General features: G+C 42.4%; 1 protein-coding gene across 2 annotated transcripts; it reads left to right on the top strand.

Annotated features, from left to right (window-relative positions):
• The first annotated feature begins 5,855 nt into the window (after positions 1–5,855).
• CYP1A1 (cytochrome P450 family 1 subfamily A member 1) lies at positions 5,856–16,175 on the top strand. Of its 2 annotated transcripts, XM_085896226.1 has the most exons (8): positions 5,921–6,136; positions 8,233–8,357; positions 9,613–10,483; positions 10,595–10,721; positions 11,633–11,722; positions 12,888–13,011; positions 13,219–13,305; positions 14,112–16,175. In XM_085896226.1, the coding sequence occupies exons 3-8, from the start codon at positions 9,635–9,637 to the stop codon at positions 14,392–14,394; spliced, it is 1,560 nt and encodes a 519-aa protein (XP_085752352.1). In that variant the 5' UTR covers positions 5,921–6,136; positions 8,233–8,357; positions 9,613–9,634; the 3' UTR covers positions 14,395–16,175. The 2 variants fall into 2 exon arrangements, with proteins under 2 accessions (XP_085752351.1, XP_085752352.1); XM_085896225.1 differs by lacking the exon at positions 8,233–8,357 and having other exon boundaries at positions 5,856–6,136.
• Positions 16,176–16,530: the final 355 nt, after the last annotated feature.

The following is a 16,530-nucleotide window of genomic DNA, read 5'->3' as shown; positions in this document are numbered from 1 at the left end:
TGTTTTTATATGACTTTTAAAAATCATTATTTTATTACAATTGAATCATATACCTTAACACTGTGTGGGGTACGGTGTTCTATGAACTGTGTAGTTTATTTATTTAATTGATTGTAACTTTTTAGAACCCCTTTAATCGGATCAGGTTGGACATCACGAAGGGTGCACTACCTCTAATGGGTGTCCTGTTTGCCAGCATTCGTTGGTTGTCATAAATGGCATCTGTCACCCAAAGAGTAGGTGAGTTAAAACTTACAAATACCTGTACCTCAAGTCGAACGTCAGCCTTGGCCTGAAGGTTCAGGAAAAAAACCTGGGCCAAAAACCTGATCCTGCTGACCATTTTTTTTATTTTTGTATTTGTTTTAATCTTTTTTGTGTACATGGTTATTTAAATAAAAGGTGAATTGAGTTTTGCTGAGAGTGCTTGGAATCCCCCGTTCTGGTTTTCACTGCTCGGATCTCACAATGATCTGGGAGGTGGTATGAGGTGCACGAGTAGGCTCCAAATTTCTGCTTCTTTGCATATTATGTCATTGAAAGATGGATATTTTTTTCTGAAATGAAGATTAATCTGAAAAAAATGGAATGGGTCTCAGTGCTATTGCATGCGGAGACGTGAGTAGCATGTACAGGTTGTGGACAAAAATTGGAAACACCAACAGAATGTCACTTAGTAGGGAGTTGGGCCACCATGTGTATCCAGGACGACATGTATACGATGTGGCATGAAGTCAACAAGGGTCTGGAACTGTTCTGCGTGAATGTGGAACCATTCTTCCACAAGCAAGTCCTCCAATTCATGTTCGTTTGATGGAGGTGGAAACCGCTGTCTTCGGCGCTTCTCCAGACATTCTCACTAATGCTCTCTGGGATTGAAGTGTGACTATTGGGAAGGCCATTGAAGATGGGTAACTTTGTCTTCGTGCTCCTCAAACCATCCGGTGACAACGTGTGCCCCGTGGACTGGATCCTTGTCATCCTGAAAGGCACCCATCCCAGCAGGGAGGAAATACTGTATCATGGGATGCAGATGGTTGCCCATGATGGTAACATCGGGTGCTGTATCAACCCTACCTACTAATGAAATGAGTGAACCAGAATAATGCGCCCCACACCATTACGGAACCACCAGAACCTTTTACTGGTGGAACCAGGCACTCAGGGCTCAAGAGATCCCTGGGCTGTCACCACACTGGCCGGCACACATACATTTTTGTAGAACATGGTGAAGGACAATTCATCAAACCATATCACATTCCTCCACTGCTCTGCAGTCCATTGCTCCTTGCACTACTTGACCCACAAACGGGGTTGCCAGGATGGTCTTATCAGCGGTTTGTGCATAGCAACCCGGATATGGTATCCCATCCTGTGAAGTTCCTTTCTGACCGTTTTCGACGATACAAGATGCTCACGATCCACATGGAGTTCCATACACAGTTTGGCCACCATTACTCTCCTGTCTTACCTCGCAGTCCGGACTAGTGCCAATGCGTCACGCTTGTTGAGTATGTGCTTCCACCCCTTGTTTTCCATTTTTTTTTCTCCACCATTTGTATGTACATAGAATCTCACAGAAAAAGCCATGCACATGTGTCTTATCAAATTTTTATAACACTAATAACTATGTTAGTGTTGTAAAATTGACTATCGTATTTGAATGTTCCATTTTAACAACTCCCAGGACATTTGTGGAACATGCATCTCCTGGTAATGCAATTTGGCTCCATCTTCCAAGTAATCTGATTGGTCGCGAGTGCAGTTGTCTCCTCCGAGCATGCGTGTCCAAATAAATATTTGGCTCCAGCAGGAGAAAACGTATTTTGTCATTTCCCATGTTAAGTCAGAAAAACTTATTTTGGTGACCATTTCCACAAAAATAGTTGGCAAACATTTTTCCTCCACTAAACATTCACGGTAATGTCATAGAGAACAACCAGTATACTTCCATAAGGTCTTTTGTGGTATACCAATATGGTAGTTGGCCTGCAGCCAATCAACGTGACGTGGTGTACTAATATGGTGCTGTTCACCTGCCGGTGGCAATTCATTTTGGCTTACAAACAAACACAAATCAAAATTGGAAAGGTAAGCAATAGTCCAACGTAAAAGGGAAAGTTGTGAGGAAGCTACTGAGGCCACACAGATGGAGGAGTCTGAGGCATAGAGCCGGTGATTCCGTAATGTTATGTAGAGATTGATGTACAGCATTAGCATTGCACGTTGGTGTAGAATTTCACACTAAATCATTTTGCATGATATTTCCCAAACTCGCAGTCTCATTGTTCCCTGATCTTCTCCTTCCTTCTGTGCTCTGGGGATATATAGGGTAAGTTGGGGACAAGATGTGCTTGTCGGTAAACGTAGAGAAAGATTCCCCCCTTTAATATTGTTGCGGGCCGGGGGTCGGTGGCGAGAACGACCGCTCGGTGGAGGAAACTACGTCGTCTCCACCAGACTCCCCGGAATTGTCGGCCATCGCTCGGATAACTCCGCGAGCCGATGGGTCGATTATCCTACTGTGGATGCCAATATCTCAACCGCGTAGCGTAGGGTCTGTTTGTCTAAAACCAATTTACCGAAGTAGCTACGCGATTTTAACTACGGGGGAAGCCATGCCCTCGGAACGCCTGGTCGAACCGGATTTATTCTACCGGCAGCGGTAGATTCACAATAGTGACTACTGCTTTGCCACCTACCTTTCCGGCTTGTTGCAGTCGAGCGGGGTCTGCCCAGGATGTCCCGTCTATGATAGACCAATTACCGGGGATGAAACCCCGCTTATACTCAGACCCGGACCATGCCAGACCAATGTAAGAAGGGACAGAAACGGACTGGAAACATTTCTAATAAATTTATTAACAGTAAATAAAAACAAAGGCAAGACTTGATGCGAATATGCAAGCAGGGAAATATTTACAATAGGCAAAAACACTTAAACAATTCTACTTATAGACGGGCCCACACGCAGACACACACACAAAAAGAAAAGAAACCCCAGAGTCTTTATTTGACCCTCGCAGCCGTGAAGAGAGATAAGTTGGGGGTCAGAGTTCGTGGGTACCTGGTTGTCGAAGGAAAAGGAGTACTCTGTAATGTGGCACCTGCCCACAGGTCGTCGGTTTGGTCCCAGTCGCACGTGTGGGACTCATGGCTCGTGGCGGTGCTCGCGTGGCGAACAGTCAGGGTCAAAACAGCCCAGAACTCCCGCAACAGCCACCGTGAAACAGGACCAACCACCATCAGCCTCTGTGAACAAAGTGACTGCTCGTAACCGCTGCTCGTGACCACTGCTCGTAACCACACACGAACTCTCCTACACAGAACTCCTCTCCCCGTAACAGCCACCATGAAGAACGAACCAGACTGCTCACAGCCACCATGAACAAAAACTGCCTGACCCAACAACCGTGAGAACTCCTCCTTACTCAGAGAGTCTTGGAGATATATCTCCTCCCACCGCGGGGAGGGGCTCTTGGCGAAAAACGCCTCGCTGTCCGTCCCTCATTGGACAGGGTCCTCAGGCCCACCTTTCCGGGGCGGGGCCTTGGCCCCTGCCGGGAAACTCCAACCGCTCTTTCCACACGGGGTCAAACTTGATGAATAACAGTATAACGTTGCAAAGGTATGTTGGTGGTGCAGCCTGTTGGCGGTGGATCGTGACGGGCCGAGGGGTCATGCAGATGTCTTGTTGGTTAGATGTAAAGATTTAATAACCCAACTAAAAGAAGTCGCAACGCACGTTTTTCATTCTCCCACTAGACAAAAGGAAAGGGATCTGACTACACATGCACTTAACGGGATAACTGACTTTTGGGACCTGTATGTTGAATGCAAATGGTTTCCAGATCCATAACAATATATTCATCGGGCTCACTTCACAACCTTCAATTTAATTTGTCCGTTATACCATCAGTCAGAAAAGATGGTCAGGATACTTTATCCAAAAAGTTCAGGATACTTTTTATTCATGAAAAAGAAGGAAAGACGTCATCATTGAAGGGCGACAGTGGACGGAAGCACAAACCCAACAAACCTAATGCATGGGCATTAGTCCGGACTGCAAGGTGAAACAGGACAGCGATGGTGGACAAACTGCATGCGGAGCTCAATGTGGATCGTGAGCATCCTGTATCATTAAAAATGGTCTGAGAGGAACTTCACAAGGTGGTATACCATAGCTGGGTTGCTGTGCACAAACCACTTATAACACCTGGCAATGCCCGTTTGTCGGTCCAGTGGTGCAAGGAGCATAGGTAATGGACTGTCAAGCAGTGGATGAATGTGATATGGTCTGAGGAGTCGTCCTTCACCATGTTCTCAACGCGTGCACGTGTGGTGACGGCCCAGAGAGAGCTCTATAGTTTCAACAGGAAGAGGTTCTGGAGGTTCCATGATGGATGGAGGTTCCGTGCCTAGTCCACTCATTCCATTGGAAGGCAGGGGTTTTTTTCAACATGCTATATTACCATCCTGAGTGATCAGCTGCCTCCCATGATGCAGCATTTCTTACTTGCTAGGAAGGGGTGTCTTTTATGATCATAATACTCCAGTCCACAGGGCACGTGTTGTCACCAGGTGGTTTGAGGAGCACGAGGACGAAGTTACCCATCTTCCATGGCCCTCCCAATCACCGAACCTCAATCGTATAGAGCATTTGTGGGAATAACTGGAGAGGCACCTCAGACAGGTGGTTTCCACCACCATCAAACCAACATGAATTGGAAGACTTCCTGTTGGAAGACTTCCTGTTGGAAGAATGGTGCCACATTTCCGCAGAACAATCCCAGACCCTTGTCGATTCCATGCCATGAAGTATCCATGCTGTCCTGGATGCGTGTCGTGGCCCAACACCCGAAGTGACATTGTATTGTTGTTTCCACTTTTTTGTGCACTACCTGCAGATATCTGGATTTGAACCCTTCATTTACTTCCGCCACGGAAGGTGAAGGAGGTTATGTTTTCACCCCTCTCTGTCTGTTTGTTTGTTTGTTTGTTTGTGTGCAGGATATCTCGAAAAATTGTGGACAGATTCGGATGAAATTTTGTGGACAGGTTCGATGTGTGAGAAGGATGAACTGATTAGATCTTTGTGAAGATCTGGTTCCCGATCCGACGACTAGAATTTTTTTCAGTGATTTTTCACCATTGAGAGATAGAGCTAAAAATAAACTATATAGTACTGTTTTGCATGATTTTTCAGAAATGTATTGGGCCCGATATGTTCTCGTGGACCAGGCATTGCGCGGCGGAGGTACGCACTCCACCGAGTGCCCTTCTAGTTATTATATAACTTTTTTTTTAATAGCAGATAGATCTTTGTAAAGTTTGGTGATAGGCGACTGAAAAGCTAAACGTCCTCCTTTTATCTTTGAGTTTGATTTTAGAGTCCATTTAGTGTATATATTAGTATGGTGGAGAAGGGAAATGCAAAACACCAAGTGTAATCCTAGCCGTGAGACTCCATCTGCACCACCGAAGACGAAAGAAAGGGTATGCCCTCGTCGTCACCATATTTGTATCAAGTGTAATGCTTATTTACTACATAAACTCAAAATATCAAAATAATTTCAAACCCAAAGAATGATCCGTCAATGTCACCCAGAGGAGGTGAAACTCGCGTGACTAAATTGACAGCAACGTCAAAGACACTCGTTCATCATTTGATTGCATTGCACATACAGGATTACAAAGTTAATAACACAAAGTGAACTCGAGAAGGAACTTTAATGGATGCAAAACAAACGGTTCAAAAGAAGCGTGAGTCCCCCCCAACGCACGTACCCCAGTGTCCAGTGATTGTAAAACGCACCGGTTGTGAAACGGCGACCACCCGGAATGGGCGTGCAGTGTGAAGGTGCACGCTTTGCGTGCAGACACAGTTTGCAGAAAGACCTGGGTCACGGGTTCACCAAAATGAAGCCACCCCACGGGCCAGGTTCGTGCGGAGCATGAGGAGCGCCCCATTGGTTGCTGGCTCTGGGGCGGGAGTTGCCTGCTATAAAAGCATGGAAGCTGTGCACGCACAGAAGGGAAATTCGCAGGAGTGATTCGCGCATCTCTGCAAAGTGGAAACAGAAGTTCAAGAAGTTCCAGCTTGGCAAAGCGAGTGCTTCTCTCTTCGTTTTTGTTGGTAAGAGTGCAATTGCAAACATTCGAGGCAAATGTCGATTGTTTTTTTGGCGTGATTGATTGATTGTCGTGGAAGTGATTTTTCTGTTGAAATAACATTCCTGGAACGCAATGCTGTAAAGCAATGCAGGCATCTTTTATATGCCACCTGAGACTTGATGGATCGATGTACTGTAATATTACCAGGAAGACGGTCAATTTCTCGAAGAGAGCTGAGAGAACAATCAAAGTGTTAAACTGGAGGGGCACTTGGTGGAGCGCATACCTCCGCCAGACTGATTGGTTTATGTTTTGGATTCCACTGATAGACCGGATCTGCATTCAGACACAAAGTAATATCTAGTCGGATTGTTCTTGTCACCTGTCCAACTCCACCAACTTTTTTGCGATGTCGTGCTATGTGTCCTTTTAGCTCCATCAGTCAATTGTGAAGAATCACTTTTAAAATTCTCGGATCCGGATTCAGATCTTCACTAAAATCAAATAAATTCTTCCTCGTTACATACCCAACCTGCTCACCAAGTTTCGTCCGAATCCATCCACAACTTTTTGAGATATTTTGTTCACAAACAAACAAACAAACAAACAGACAGACAGACAGACAGACTGGGGTGAACATATCACCTCCGTGCACCTTCGGTGGCAGAGGCAACGAAAGGAAGAAAGCTCCAAACGTTTTGCGTGTTTTGCTTCCGAAGTTAATTGAGCAACGCGTGAAAAGTGTATTTATCATGAGGCTTTAATGAAACGTAACTTTGAAAATGTGGAACACCGCAAAAAGGTGTAACGTAACAGTACCTGAGCTGTGCCTCTCGGGCCAGCACGGTTGTGATCATCGTCATTCTGCCCCGATTCTTCGCAGCGTTTTGTTTTCCTTTCCTTTCATTGTCATGTTTTTAAGTGACAACGTCGATAAACAGGTCCAACCACAAACAAAAGCGAGCAAAGTATTTTCATGCCTGCGGTGTGTTGATGATTAAACAATGATGTCACACCAATTCGAGAGAAGCGCGTGCACGAGAAGTCGCCGCAAGTTTACTGGACATGTGAAATGCTCGTAATTTTGTTGCTCCATTTGCCAAATAGGATTGCCGTCAGGACCAGATTTACTTGCTTGTGGGCCCCCCCAAAATATTATATATATATATATATATATATATATATATATATATATATATATATATATATATATATATATATATATACATATACAGGGGGCTGCAAATATATACATATATATATATATATATATATATATATATATATATATATATACATATACAGGGGGCTGCAAATATATATATATATATACAGGGGGCTGCAAATATATACATATACAGGGGGCTGCAAATATATATATATATATATATATATATATATATATATATATATATATATATATATATATATATATATACATATATATATATATATATATATATATATACATATACAGGGGGCTGCAAATATATACATATATATATATACATATACAGGGGCTGCAGATATATATATATATATATATATATATATATATATATATATATATATATATATATATATATATATATATATATATATATATATATATATATATATATATATACAGGGAACTGCAAATATATATACATATACAGGGGGCTGCAAAAAAAAAAAAAAATAAAAAAAAAAAAAAAATATATATATATATATATATATATATATATATATATATATATATATATATATATATATATATATATACACACACACACATATACAGGGGGCTGCAAAAGTAGTTATACAGTAATAAAAAACAAAATGTATCTTATTGATTGTACAAGCATATCAATAATAAACATATTAATCCCTCAAATGTTCAAACTGTTTGCCCCTGGCATTCACACACTCTACGAGTTGATAAATGAGTTCTAGTATAAAAGATACCAATATCACAAAATAAGAACACAAAAACACACGTAATATAACAATGAAGTCCACTAAATACAACACATAATGTATATAATCTGCAGATAGATAGATGGTGGGAAACAGGCATTTAAAAATGTGCTGTTATATTTTTCGTTACCTTATTTTATTTTATTCATTTTACTATAGGGCCTACTGGCCTACTCCTTGGCCGATCAGAGAACCCACAAGTTCCCGGTGGGCCCCCAGTTACTGGTGGGCCCTAGGCCAATGGCCTATTGGAAAATCCGGCCCTGATTGCAGTAGATCACAAGGTACGGTCACCTTGCGTGTGCACGGTGTTGGTGAGTGAGGTGCTTGCGAAGAGTTTTTGGGATCGGTTTTGTTTCGACACGCGACTGCGCAACATGCTCAGCAGCGCACGCGAGCGCGAGATGGTTCGTTCAGGGTTTCAAAGAAACCGCGCGGAGTGTGATGCAACCGTACAAGACACGTGAACGTGAACCGCGAAAACTTTAAATGCATGATGTTCCTTACAATTACTGGTGGGACATGCTTGCAGACTGCAAGCAGATGCTGGAGTGCATCCTATGTGTAGACATAATAAATGTGTTTTATATATTTGATGAAGTTTGTGGTTGCATTTTGTACACATGGTTGAGGCTGGTAGAAGAGCGACGGCAGTATGGAATTTAACAAAATGGAAAGGGGGTGGGGGGGACACCGACAGTCGAGTAGAGGGGAGGGTAAGAAGTAGACATAGGGTGAACAAGCTACTGAAAACCTGAAACACACCAAGGCCTTGTAGGTTGTTATAACATATTCTGATGGGTTGCCAGTCACTCCTAAGGGACGGAGTTTATGATTCCAAGTTGAAGGCAGTCGTTAAGGGTGGAATCTCAGCTTTCTCTGCTTGATGCCGCGGAAACCGAGGCCTTCAAGATTATTGGAATCTCCCGCGATGAAGCCGAGTCTACGGGTTTGTCACCTTGCTATTACAGACAGGTCGGTGGTCTCTCTGTCTTCTACCGCCTCCTTTCTGGTCTTGTACCATCTGCTCCTTTCGTACTTTGTCCCCCTCGGGTTTCTGCAGGGTACACGCGGTCCACCTTCAACCTCCTTATGGCGAAACTACCCAAATCCAGGATCACTGCTCACCTCCACTCATTCGTACCCCTCATTCTTTCCCACATCCCTTCCTGAAACGAAATCGGACTTGATTACGTGTTTTTGCATTTACAATAACTTTCCTTGCATCAGTCTATGAGAAGCATGTTAAACTACGTACTTTCTTAAACAAAGCTTCAATGACACTGATATGGCAATACCTTGACTAGCAATGGCAGACACCATGCTCTCATAGTTGGCACCAGATAGCAGGTACCTATTATTGATGATTTATAGATGGCTACTCTGCCCTGGTTTTTTACATACCTGCATACATACATAAGACTTTATACCATGGCCTTGTAAAACGATTTTTTTTTGATGAATTTTTGCCTGTCGTATAAACTCCATAGAATTTTGTTTCAGTTTAAAGATGCATGTTTCTCTCGTTTTAAACCATAGATACTGTTGGTGCATTGCTGAGATGGCCGGTGCTTTGATGACCAGTGAGGTATGGTGGCCATCACTACCGAGCGGCATGCTCATCTTCAGCACCATTTTCCTGGCACTCGTGACTCTACACCGCGCCTCGGGGAAGCGACGAAACGGGGTTCACTCCATCCCAGGACCCTATCCTTGGCCCATTGTGGGGAACATCTTCCAGCTCGGAAGGGAACCGCATCGCGTCCTTTCTGAGATGGTAAACAAGTATGGACACGTGTTCAGCTTGAAAATCGGCTCACGGCCTGTCGTCGTCCTCAATAGCCTGAGCATCATTAAGAAAGCTCTTGTAATCCAGGGTGAGGACTTCGCTGAACGTCCCAACTTAAAGTCACTGCAACTCATAAGTAAAGGTCAAAGCATAGCGTTCAACAAGCCGTACAATGCTGAGTGGAAGGCTCACAAGCATCTTGCGCAAAGCGCCCTGCGCACCGTGTGCTCAGAAGAGGCTGAGAACACTGAATGCTCATGTGCGCTCGAGCAACACGTGTGGTCAGAGGCACGATACTTCGTGCAGGTGTGTCTCGATATGATGGCAAAGCATGGGCCATTCGATCCTGTGGAACTTATCACGGTGTCCGTTGCCAACGTCATCTCCGCTATCGTCTTTGGTCGGCGTTTTGACCATGACGACAAGGAATTCATCTGTATAGTGAATACCGCTGACGAATTCACGAAGGTGGCAAGCACTGAGAACTCTGCAGACTTCATACCGATTCTGGAGTATCTGCCAAACCTTCGTTTGAAAAGGTTCAAAGAGCTCATGGACATGTTTAATTCGTTCATTGAGAAGAATGTGCTGGAGCATTACAAACCAAATGCAATGAACAAGGTATGTTTCAGTGTCCATATCTACCCATGCCATTCCTTCTATTACTTAGGCAGTATGTGCTCAAAATGCAACGCTTATTAAACTCTTATTTTATTCCACTTACTCCCGCAGAACAACCTCTCAAACGTGACGGATTCTTTCATTGCTATGAGCAAAGAAACCGAATTGGATGAAAATGCCAATCATCGAGTCTCAAAAGAGCAAGTCACCTCTACCGTATCAGACCTGTTCGGTGCAGGTACGCACCTCTGCTGTGCTTTAATCATACGATGAAAACTTACCTGTGCAAATGAGGAATATCATTAACCTCCGCCATCTTCGAAGATGGATGGAGGTTACTGTTTTCACCCCTTTCTGTTTGTTTGTTTGTTTGTGAACAGTATTACGGAAAAACTCCTCGACGGATTTCAACGAAACTTGGTGTGGGGTTAGGCATGGTCCAAGGATCATGCCATTAAATTTTGGACTTGGTCCCCCCCCCCCAAAAAAAAATAGTTTGAGAATTTTTTTTTTTGCATTTCTACATGTTTTAAGTGATTTCCACCCCCCAAATTTTTTTTTACCCCCCCCAAAAAAAAGATTTTTTTTTTTGCATTTCTACATATTTTAAGTGATTTCCAACCCCCCCCCCCCAAAAAAAATTGTTTGAGAAATTTTTTTTTTTTTTTTGCAATTTTACATGTTTTAAGTGATTTCCAACCCCCCAAAAAAATTGTTACCCCCCCCCCCCCAAAAAAAGATTTTTTTTGCATTTCTACATGTTTTAAGTGATTTCCAACCCCCCAAAAAAATTGTTACCCCCCCCACCCCAAAAAAAGATTTTTTTTTGCATTTCTACATGTTTTAAGTGATTTCCAACCCCCCCAAAAAAAAATTGTCAGAGAAAAAAAATTTTTGCAACTTTTTTTCAACAAAATTTCGATTTTTTTTTTTGCATTTTTACATGTTTTAAGTGATTTCCAACCCCCCCTCCCAAAAATGTTGGAGAAAAGAACTATAACTCTCAGCACTGTTGACATCATATTTAATGAATAAGATATAAGGTTCACTTGAGTGACCCAGCAGTATTGGCGGCGGAGGTTTTGCACTCTCCCGAGTGCTCCCCTCTAGTTTAATTATATTTGCATTACTCTATGTTCCCACAACCAGGTTTTGACACGGTTTCAACTGCATTAAGCTGGAGCTTGCTGTACCTAGCAAAATTTCCTGAAATTCAGCAGAAGATTCAAAAAGAGATCGGTAAGTTATACACTGTTCGTCCGACACGTAGCTGAACAAAAAACATATTTACATCATGCATAGCGAGGTGAACCCAATTACTTACAGATACATTTTTCAGCTCTATTTCCCCATGAACCAGCATCCATTTTCATTTGCACAAGTCAAAAACGAGATGTTCGACACTGCCGCTGCTCGGAGCAAGCATACGACAGAGCCTCCGATGTTACTGAGTAATGCAATTTTGGCCCATTGTGGGGAACATCATCCAGATTCCAGAAGCACAATCTATGGCCGTGTCGATCGCTTTTCATAACGAGAGAGTTCAGAGAACACCTTAGCCCACGCAGTCTTGAGAAATAAGGAGCTGGGCGGGCTTTTTGTGTGGCAAATTTGATCCACGTCGTCGCGACCAAAATGCTGTAATATTTTGTCCACGTATGGTTCAACGGAAGTGCCAAATAGGTGATTTTTGTTTTACAGTGTTCAAGGATATAATTCAATTGAAACAAAATAAAGATTTTGAAGATTGTAGAAAAAAAACAAATAATAATTCTGGAAGTTTACCGCCATTGATGCACCGACTTTAACACCACCATATCACGTTACATTAGTTATTCGTGCCTGTTGTTTGTGTCCTTTATGACATCCTTAAAAACAGTAATTTTTTTCTATTTTGTTTGACCGCCACACAGGTTACAGGTTATTTTTCCGATTTGTGTTCAAAATATAACATTCAATTCAAATCAAGTTGTTCCTCGATCATAAACTGACGTTTGTAGACAGACGGACGGACAGACAGACAAGGTGAACAAATTGCCTCACCCAGCGTTTCGCTTCGTGTGCGTGTGGCCATGACTATATTCTGTTGTAAAGTGTCATGCACTGAATATTTTTTTATTAGAAAAAGGCAGAATTTTAAAAAGCGTTTCAATTGTTAGCCACAACGGTAAGATTCCCGGTACCGTAAAATCATGCAATAGTATTTCCATGATTGCAGAGCAGAATATCCCTCATTGGTCAGTGTATGACCATCCCGCATTGGCCAGTTGCATCCCTGACAATAGATTATTTTTCCGTGAGAACGAGGCTTAAGGTCGCATTATCAGAATTTGTTTTGATGAGTTCACAATTGAGTTCGTCACAATCCAAGAGTGCTGTTTCCTCCTTTTATTTACATCCCCAGATGCAACGGTGGACAGGAATAATTTCCCGAGGCTTACGGACAAGCCGAATCTTCCATACACTGAGGCTTTCATGCTGGAACTGTTCCGCCATTCCTCTTTTATCCCTATGACCATCCCACATTGGTCAGTGTGCCGAGATGTATAAAAAGTGGCAGAAAAACAAAATCATTGTTGACTCATTGTTATATTTGAAACAAATGAAGTTAATTAATGAGCTAATCTCTCTCTCTCTCTCTCTCTCTCTCTCTCTCTCTCTCTCTCTCTCTCTCTCTCTCTCTCTCTCTCTCTCTCTCTCTCTCTCTCTCTCTCTCTCTCATGTCCCCTCCGTAGCACCACGAGAAACGTTGTATTTGAAGGTTACTTCATTCCCAAAAATACCTGTGTGTTTGTGAACCAATGGCAAGCAAACCATGACAGGTAACGTATTATCACATCGCTACAGGATGTCTCAATAAAAATTGACACACCTTGTATCTACATCCACTCCCGGCTTCTAAAATCTCACGATTGCCATTACCGTGTAGAGAGGTGTTCGTGGTGATCTCTTTGCATATTTTAATGTAATTATTTTCAGCAAGGAAATTGCTCATTATTCAAAATACATGGAAAAGTTGGGAGGGGGGGGGGCAAAAGAATGTTGGAAGATGACAGTGGCAAAGCTTTGAAGGATCAGTTTAAGAAGGTTTATAAACTTGTGTGTTTTTGGAATGGTGTCTGATCGACAATCTCGGCCCACGTGAAGTTTTCATTTTGGCTCTGTGTGTTTGTTCGAGTACTTGGTCCCTTTTTTTGTAAAAATTAAAAAATAAATAACCACGTCGCTCTGTTCCTTATAATTACCCATTGTTTTTTCAAATTCAGGATCACGTGATACTTAAAAAATATATATCCTGATAAAAGGAGGGGTTTTTTTTCTCGACCAATTGTTAAAAACATGCCGTCAGCGTGAGATTGTCTCCTTGATCGGTTTTATGGAAGTTATCCACTGTATTTTTTTTAAAACTCCATGGATTACTCTTCATGGCAGCCTTTTCCCCCAAACATCGTTACACTCCATTGCGAGTCGGACATTTCGATTTTAAAAGCCAGACATCCAAGTTTTGCAATAAAATCATGAGAAGAGTTCGAAGAGTTTCCGCATGAGAACAAGCCGAGCGTAAGTTTTGCACTGAAAGTGAACAAGGTTTCACAGTAATGATCGACATTTCTCGCTGGTTTTGCAGAAACGTTTGGAAAGACCCGGAGCACTTCATACCGGAGCGCTTCATCGACGACGACGGTCAAATCGACCGCATGGTTTGCAACAACGTGCTGTTGTTCGGCATGGGAAAGCGGCGCTGCGCCGGGGAAGTGATTGCTCGCATGGAAGTTTTCCTCTTCATGGCGATCCTTTTGCAGCAGCTTCACATCGAGGCACAGCCAGGCGAGGACATCGACCTGACTCCATCGTTCGGTCTATCGATGAAGCACAAGCACTACAAGTTGTCCCTCACAGCACGGAAGTGAGAAATTGTTCAAGAAAGAGAAAAACTGACTTAGGGATGAACAAGCTCAAATGAGCTAAGATCCTCGTCCTCTTAATGATGACGTCATTGTGATGTATCAAGTTTGCGATAAATTATCTGTGCTAATGCTTGGCTTGATTCCCGCAAACAAAATTCAAACAGCTTGCCTAGTTACGGAGACAATGGTATAGGCGATTTCCATTAGCGGCTATATTATGACGTCAACTTTTTTTTCTAGGAAGAATTTCCAAAATCGGAGATGGTTACTGCCTGCGCGTGGGCTTTCTTCATATACATGGCAAGTTTCACGAAGATCCGATGAAAACTCTGGGTTGTGAAACAAAAAATGTCAAAAAATAGGAATGACGTCATAAAAAATGATATATGACGTCATAGTGATGTATCGTATGTGCGGTAATTCATCTCTGCTAATGCCCTGATCGATCTCCACAAACAGAATTCAAAAAGCTTGCCTAGTTTGAGATAATTTTTTAGGCGATTTCCATTAGCGGAGATATTTTGACGCCATAACTTTTTTTTCTGGAAGGAATCTTCAAAATCGGAGATGGTTACTGTCTGCGTAGGGTATTTTTACATATACATGCCAAGCTTCAGGAAGTTTCGATGAAAACTGTAGGCTGTGAAACAAAAAAGTCCACAAGAAGAAGATGAAGAACAACGTGAGGAAGACTTGGAGATCCTCCACGAGGATCTAAAAATCTCAACCAAAGACATTAGCTACTGCATTCCTTTTTCAGCAAAATAGCCTGTAGGTACATCTACAAACAACAGGTTAGGTACATCTACAAACAACAGGTTAGGTACATCTACAAACAGGTTAAGCGGTCAAATTATACGTTGTGCTTTAAAGTCACTTCTTCTGACTTCATGGAAAAATGTATTTGAGAACATCTAATTGTTTTGGAATTTTTTTTCGCCACCAAAGACTAATTGAGGAGTTTGTACATAATATAATACATGAAGGATAATGAGAGATGGGGATAATGAACAACACAGTGATATTGTGATTCTTATGGACCATACTCGGTTACTGAGCGTAGGTGCTGCCAACGCAGCAAGGGTCATGGCTGGGTGGTTTGCCATTGCCTTCCCAGCAGTGGTCGGGCAGAAATTTTAAATTTGTTCAGGTCGCCGGCGATGGCTCGCCTACTCTTTGGGAAGGACAGCTTGCGATCTTTTACGTCCACCAACTAATCCTGGCAGACGGGACGCCCAGTTTAACGTCCATCCGAGGGACGGAACGCACAACGATGAATCACCCTGCCTGTGAAACACTGGGATGACAGTTGATAGCTGGGTCGGGATTCAAACTTAGAGGGGAGTGTGAATACCTTGAGGCCATCCTGCAAGCCCAGGAGTCATCCATAGCAATCAGGAGGTAAACCTGGGATCATATAATGAGAAATAATAATTATGTCTTTGCTTGATTAAAACAGCCATGATAAAATTTTGAGGCGAAAGCAACTTCCAACTCTGCCAAGAAATGCATGCTGTTTGTAAGCATGTTTAAAAAAAAAAAAATCTTCTCCAATAAACGCCATTGGGGGCTATCTACTTATTACGTACAAACAAATATGGTGGAACTTTTGGCTTTTACCCCCTTTGAGTTGCTCTCCTTATGTCCTTGCTCTCCCTTTCCTCTCCTTCCTTTCCTCAACCTTCATGTATCACACACACACACACACACACACACACACACACACACACACACACACACACACACACACACACACACACACACACACACACACACACACACACCTTTATAAATCAACACTTCAGGTCCAGAGTTGAACAGGATGGGAATTTATGACAAAGTAGAGTATTATGTTTAATATGACACTACAACGTTCTGGTTGTAAGCACATGTGGACATAGACAAGTTTGTGTTTGTATTTGGGTGGTGGGGAGTACTGAAGAATTAATAATAATTAAATGAGAAGTTCGTTTGTGTTAAATGGCTCATGACTGTTTTATTTTGTATTTCAAACTGAACCAAAAAATATATATATAACTATATTGGAAAAACGTTTTGGTGTTGTAGATACATGTATGTATATCCATGTGTGTCAGCCGCAATCATTCGTAGTTACACGAGGATGCTCTATGGTGATGA

Source organism: Eptatretus burgeri, chromosome 9, assembly GCF_056783735.1.
Source record: "Eptatretus burgeri isolate ZD-2024b chromosome 9, Ebu_testis_v1, whole genome shotgun sequence".
NCBI classification, from domain to species: domain Eukaryota; kingdom Metazoa; phylum Chordata; class Myxini; order Myxiniformes; family Myxinidae; genus Eptatretus; species Eptatretus burgeri.
This window is presented reverse-complemented; position numbering and strand designations above follow the sequence as displayed.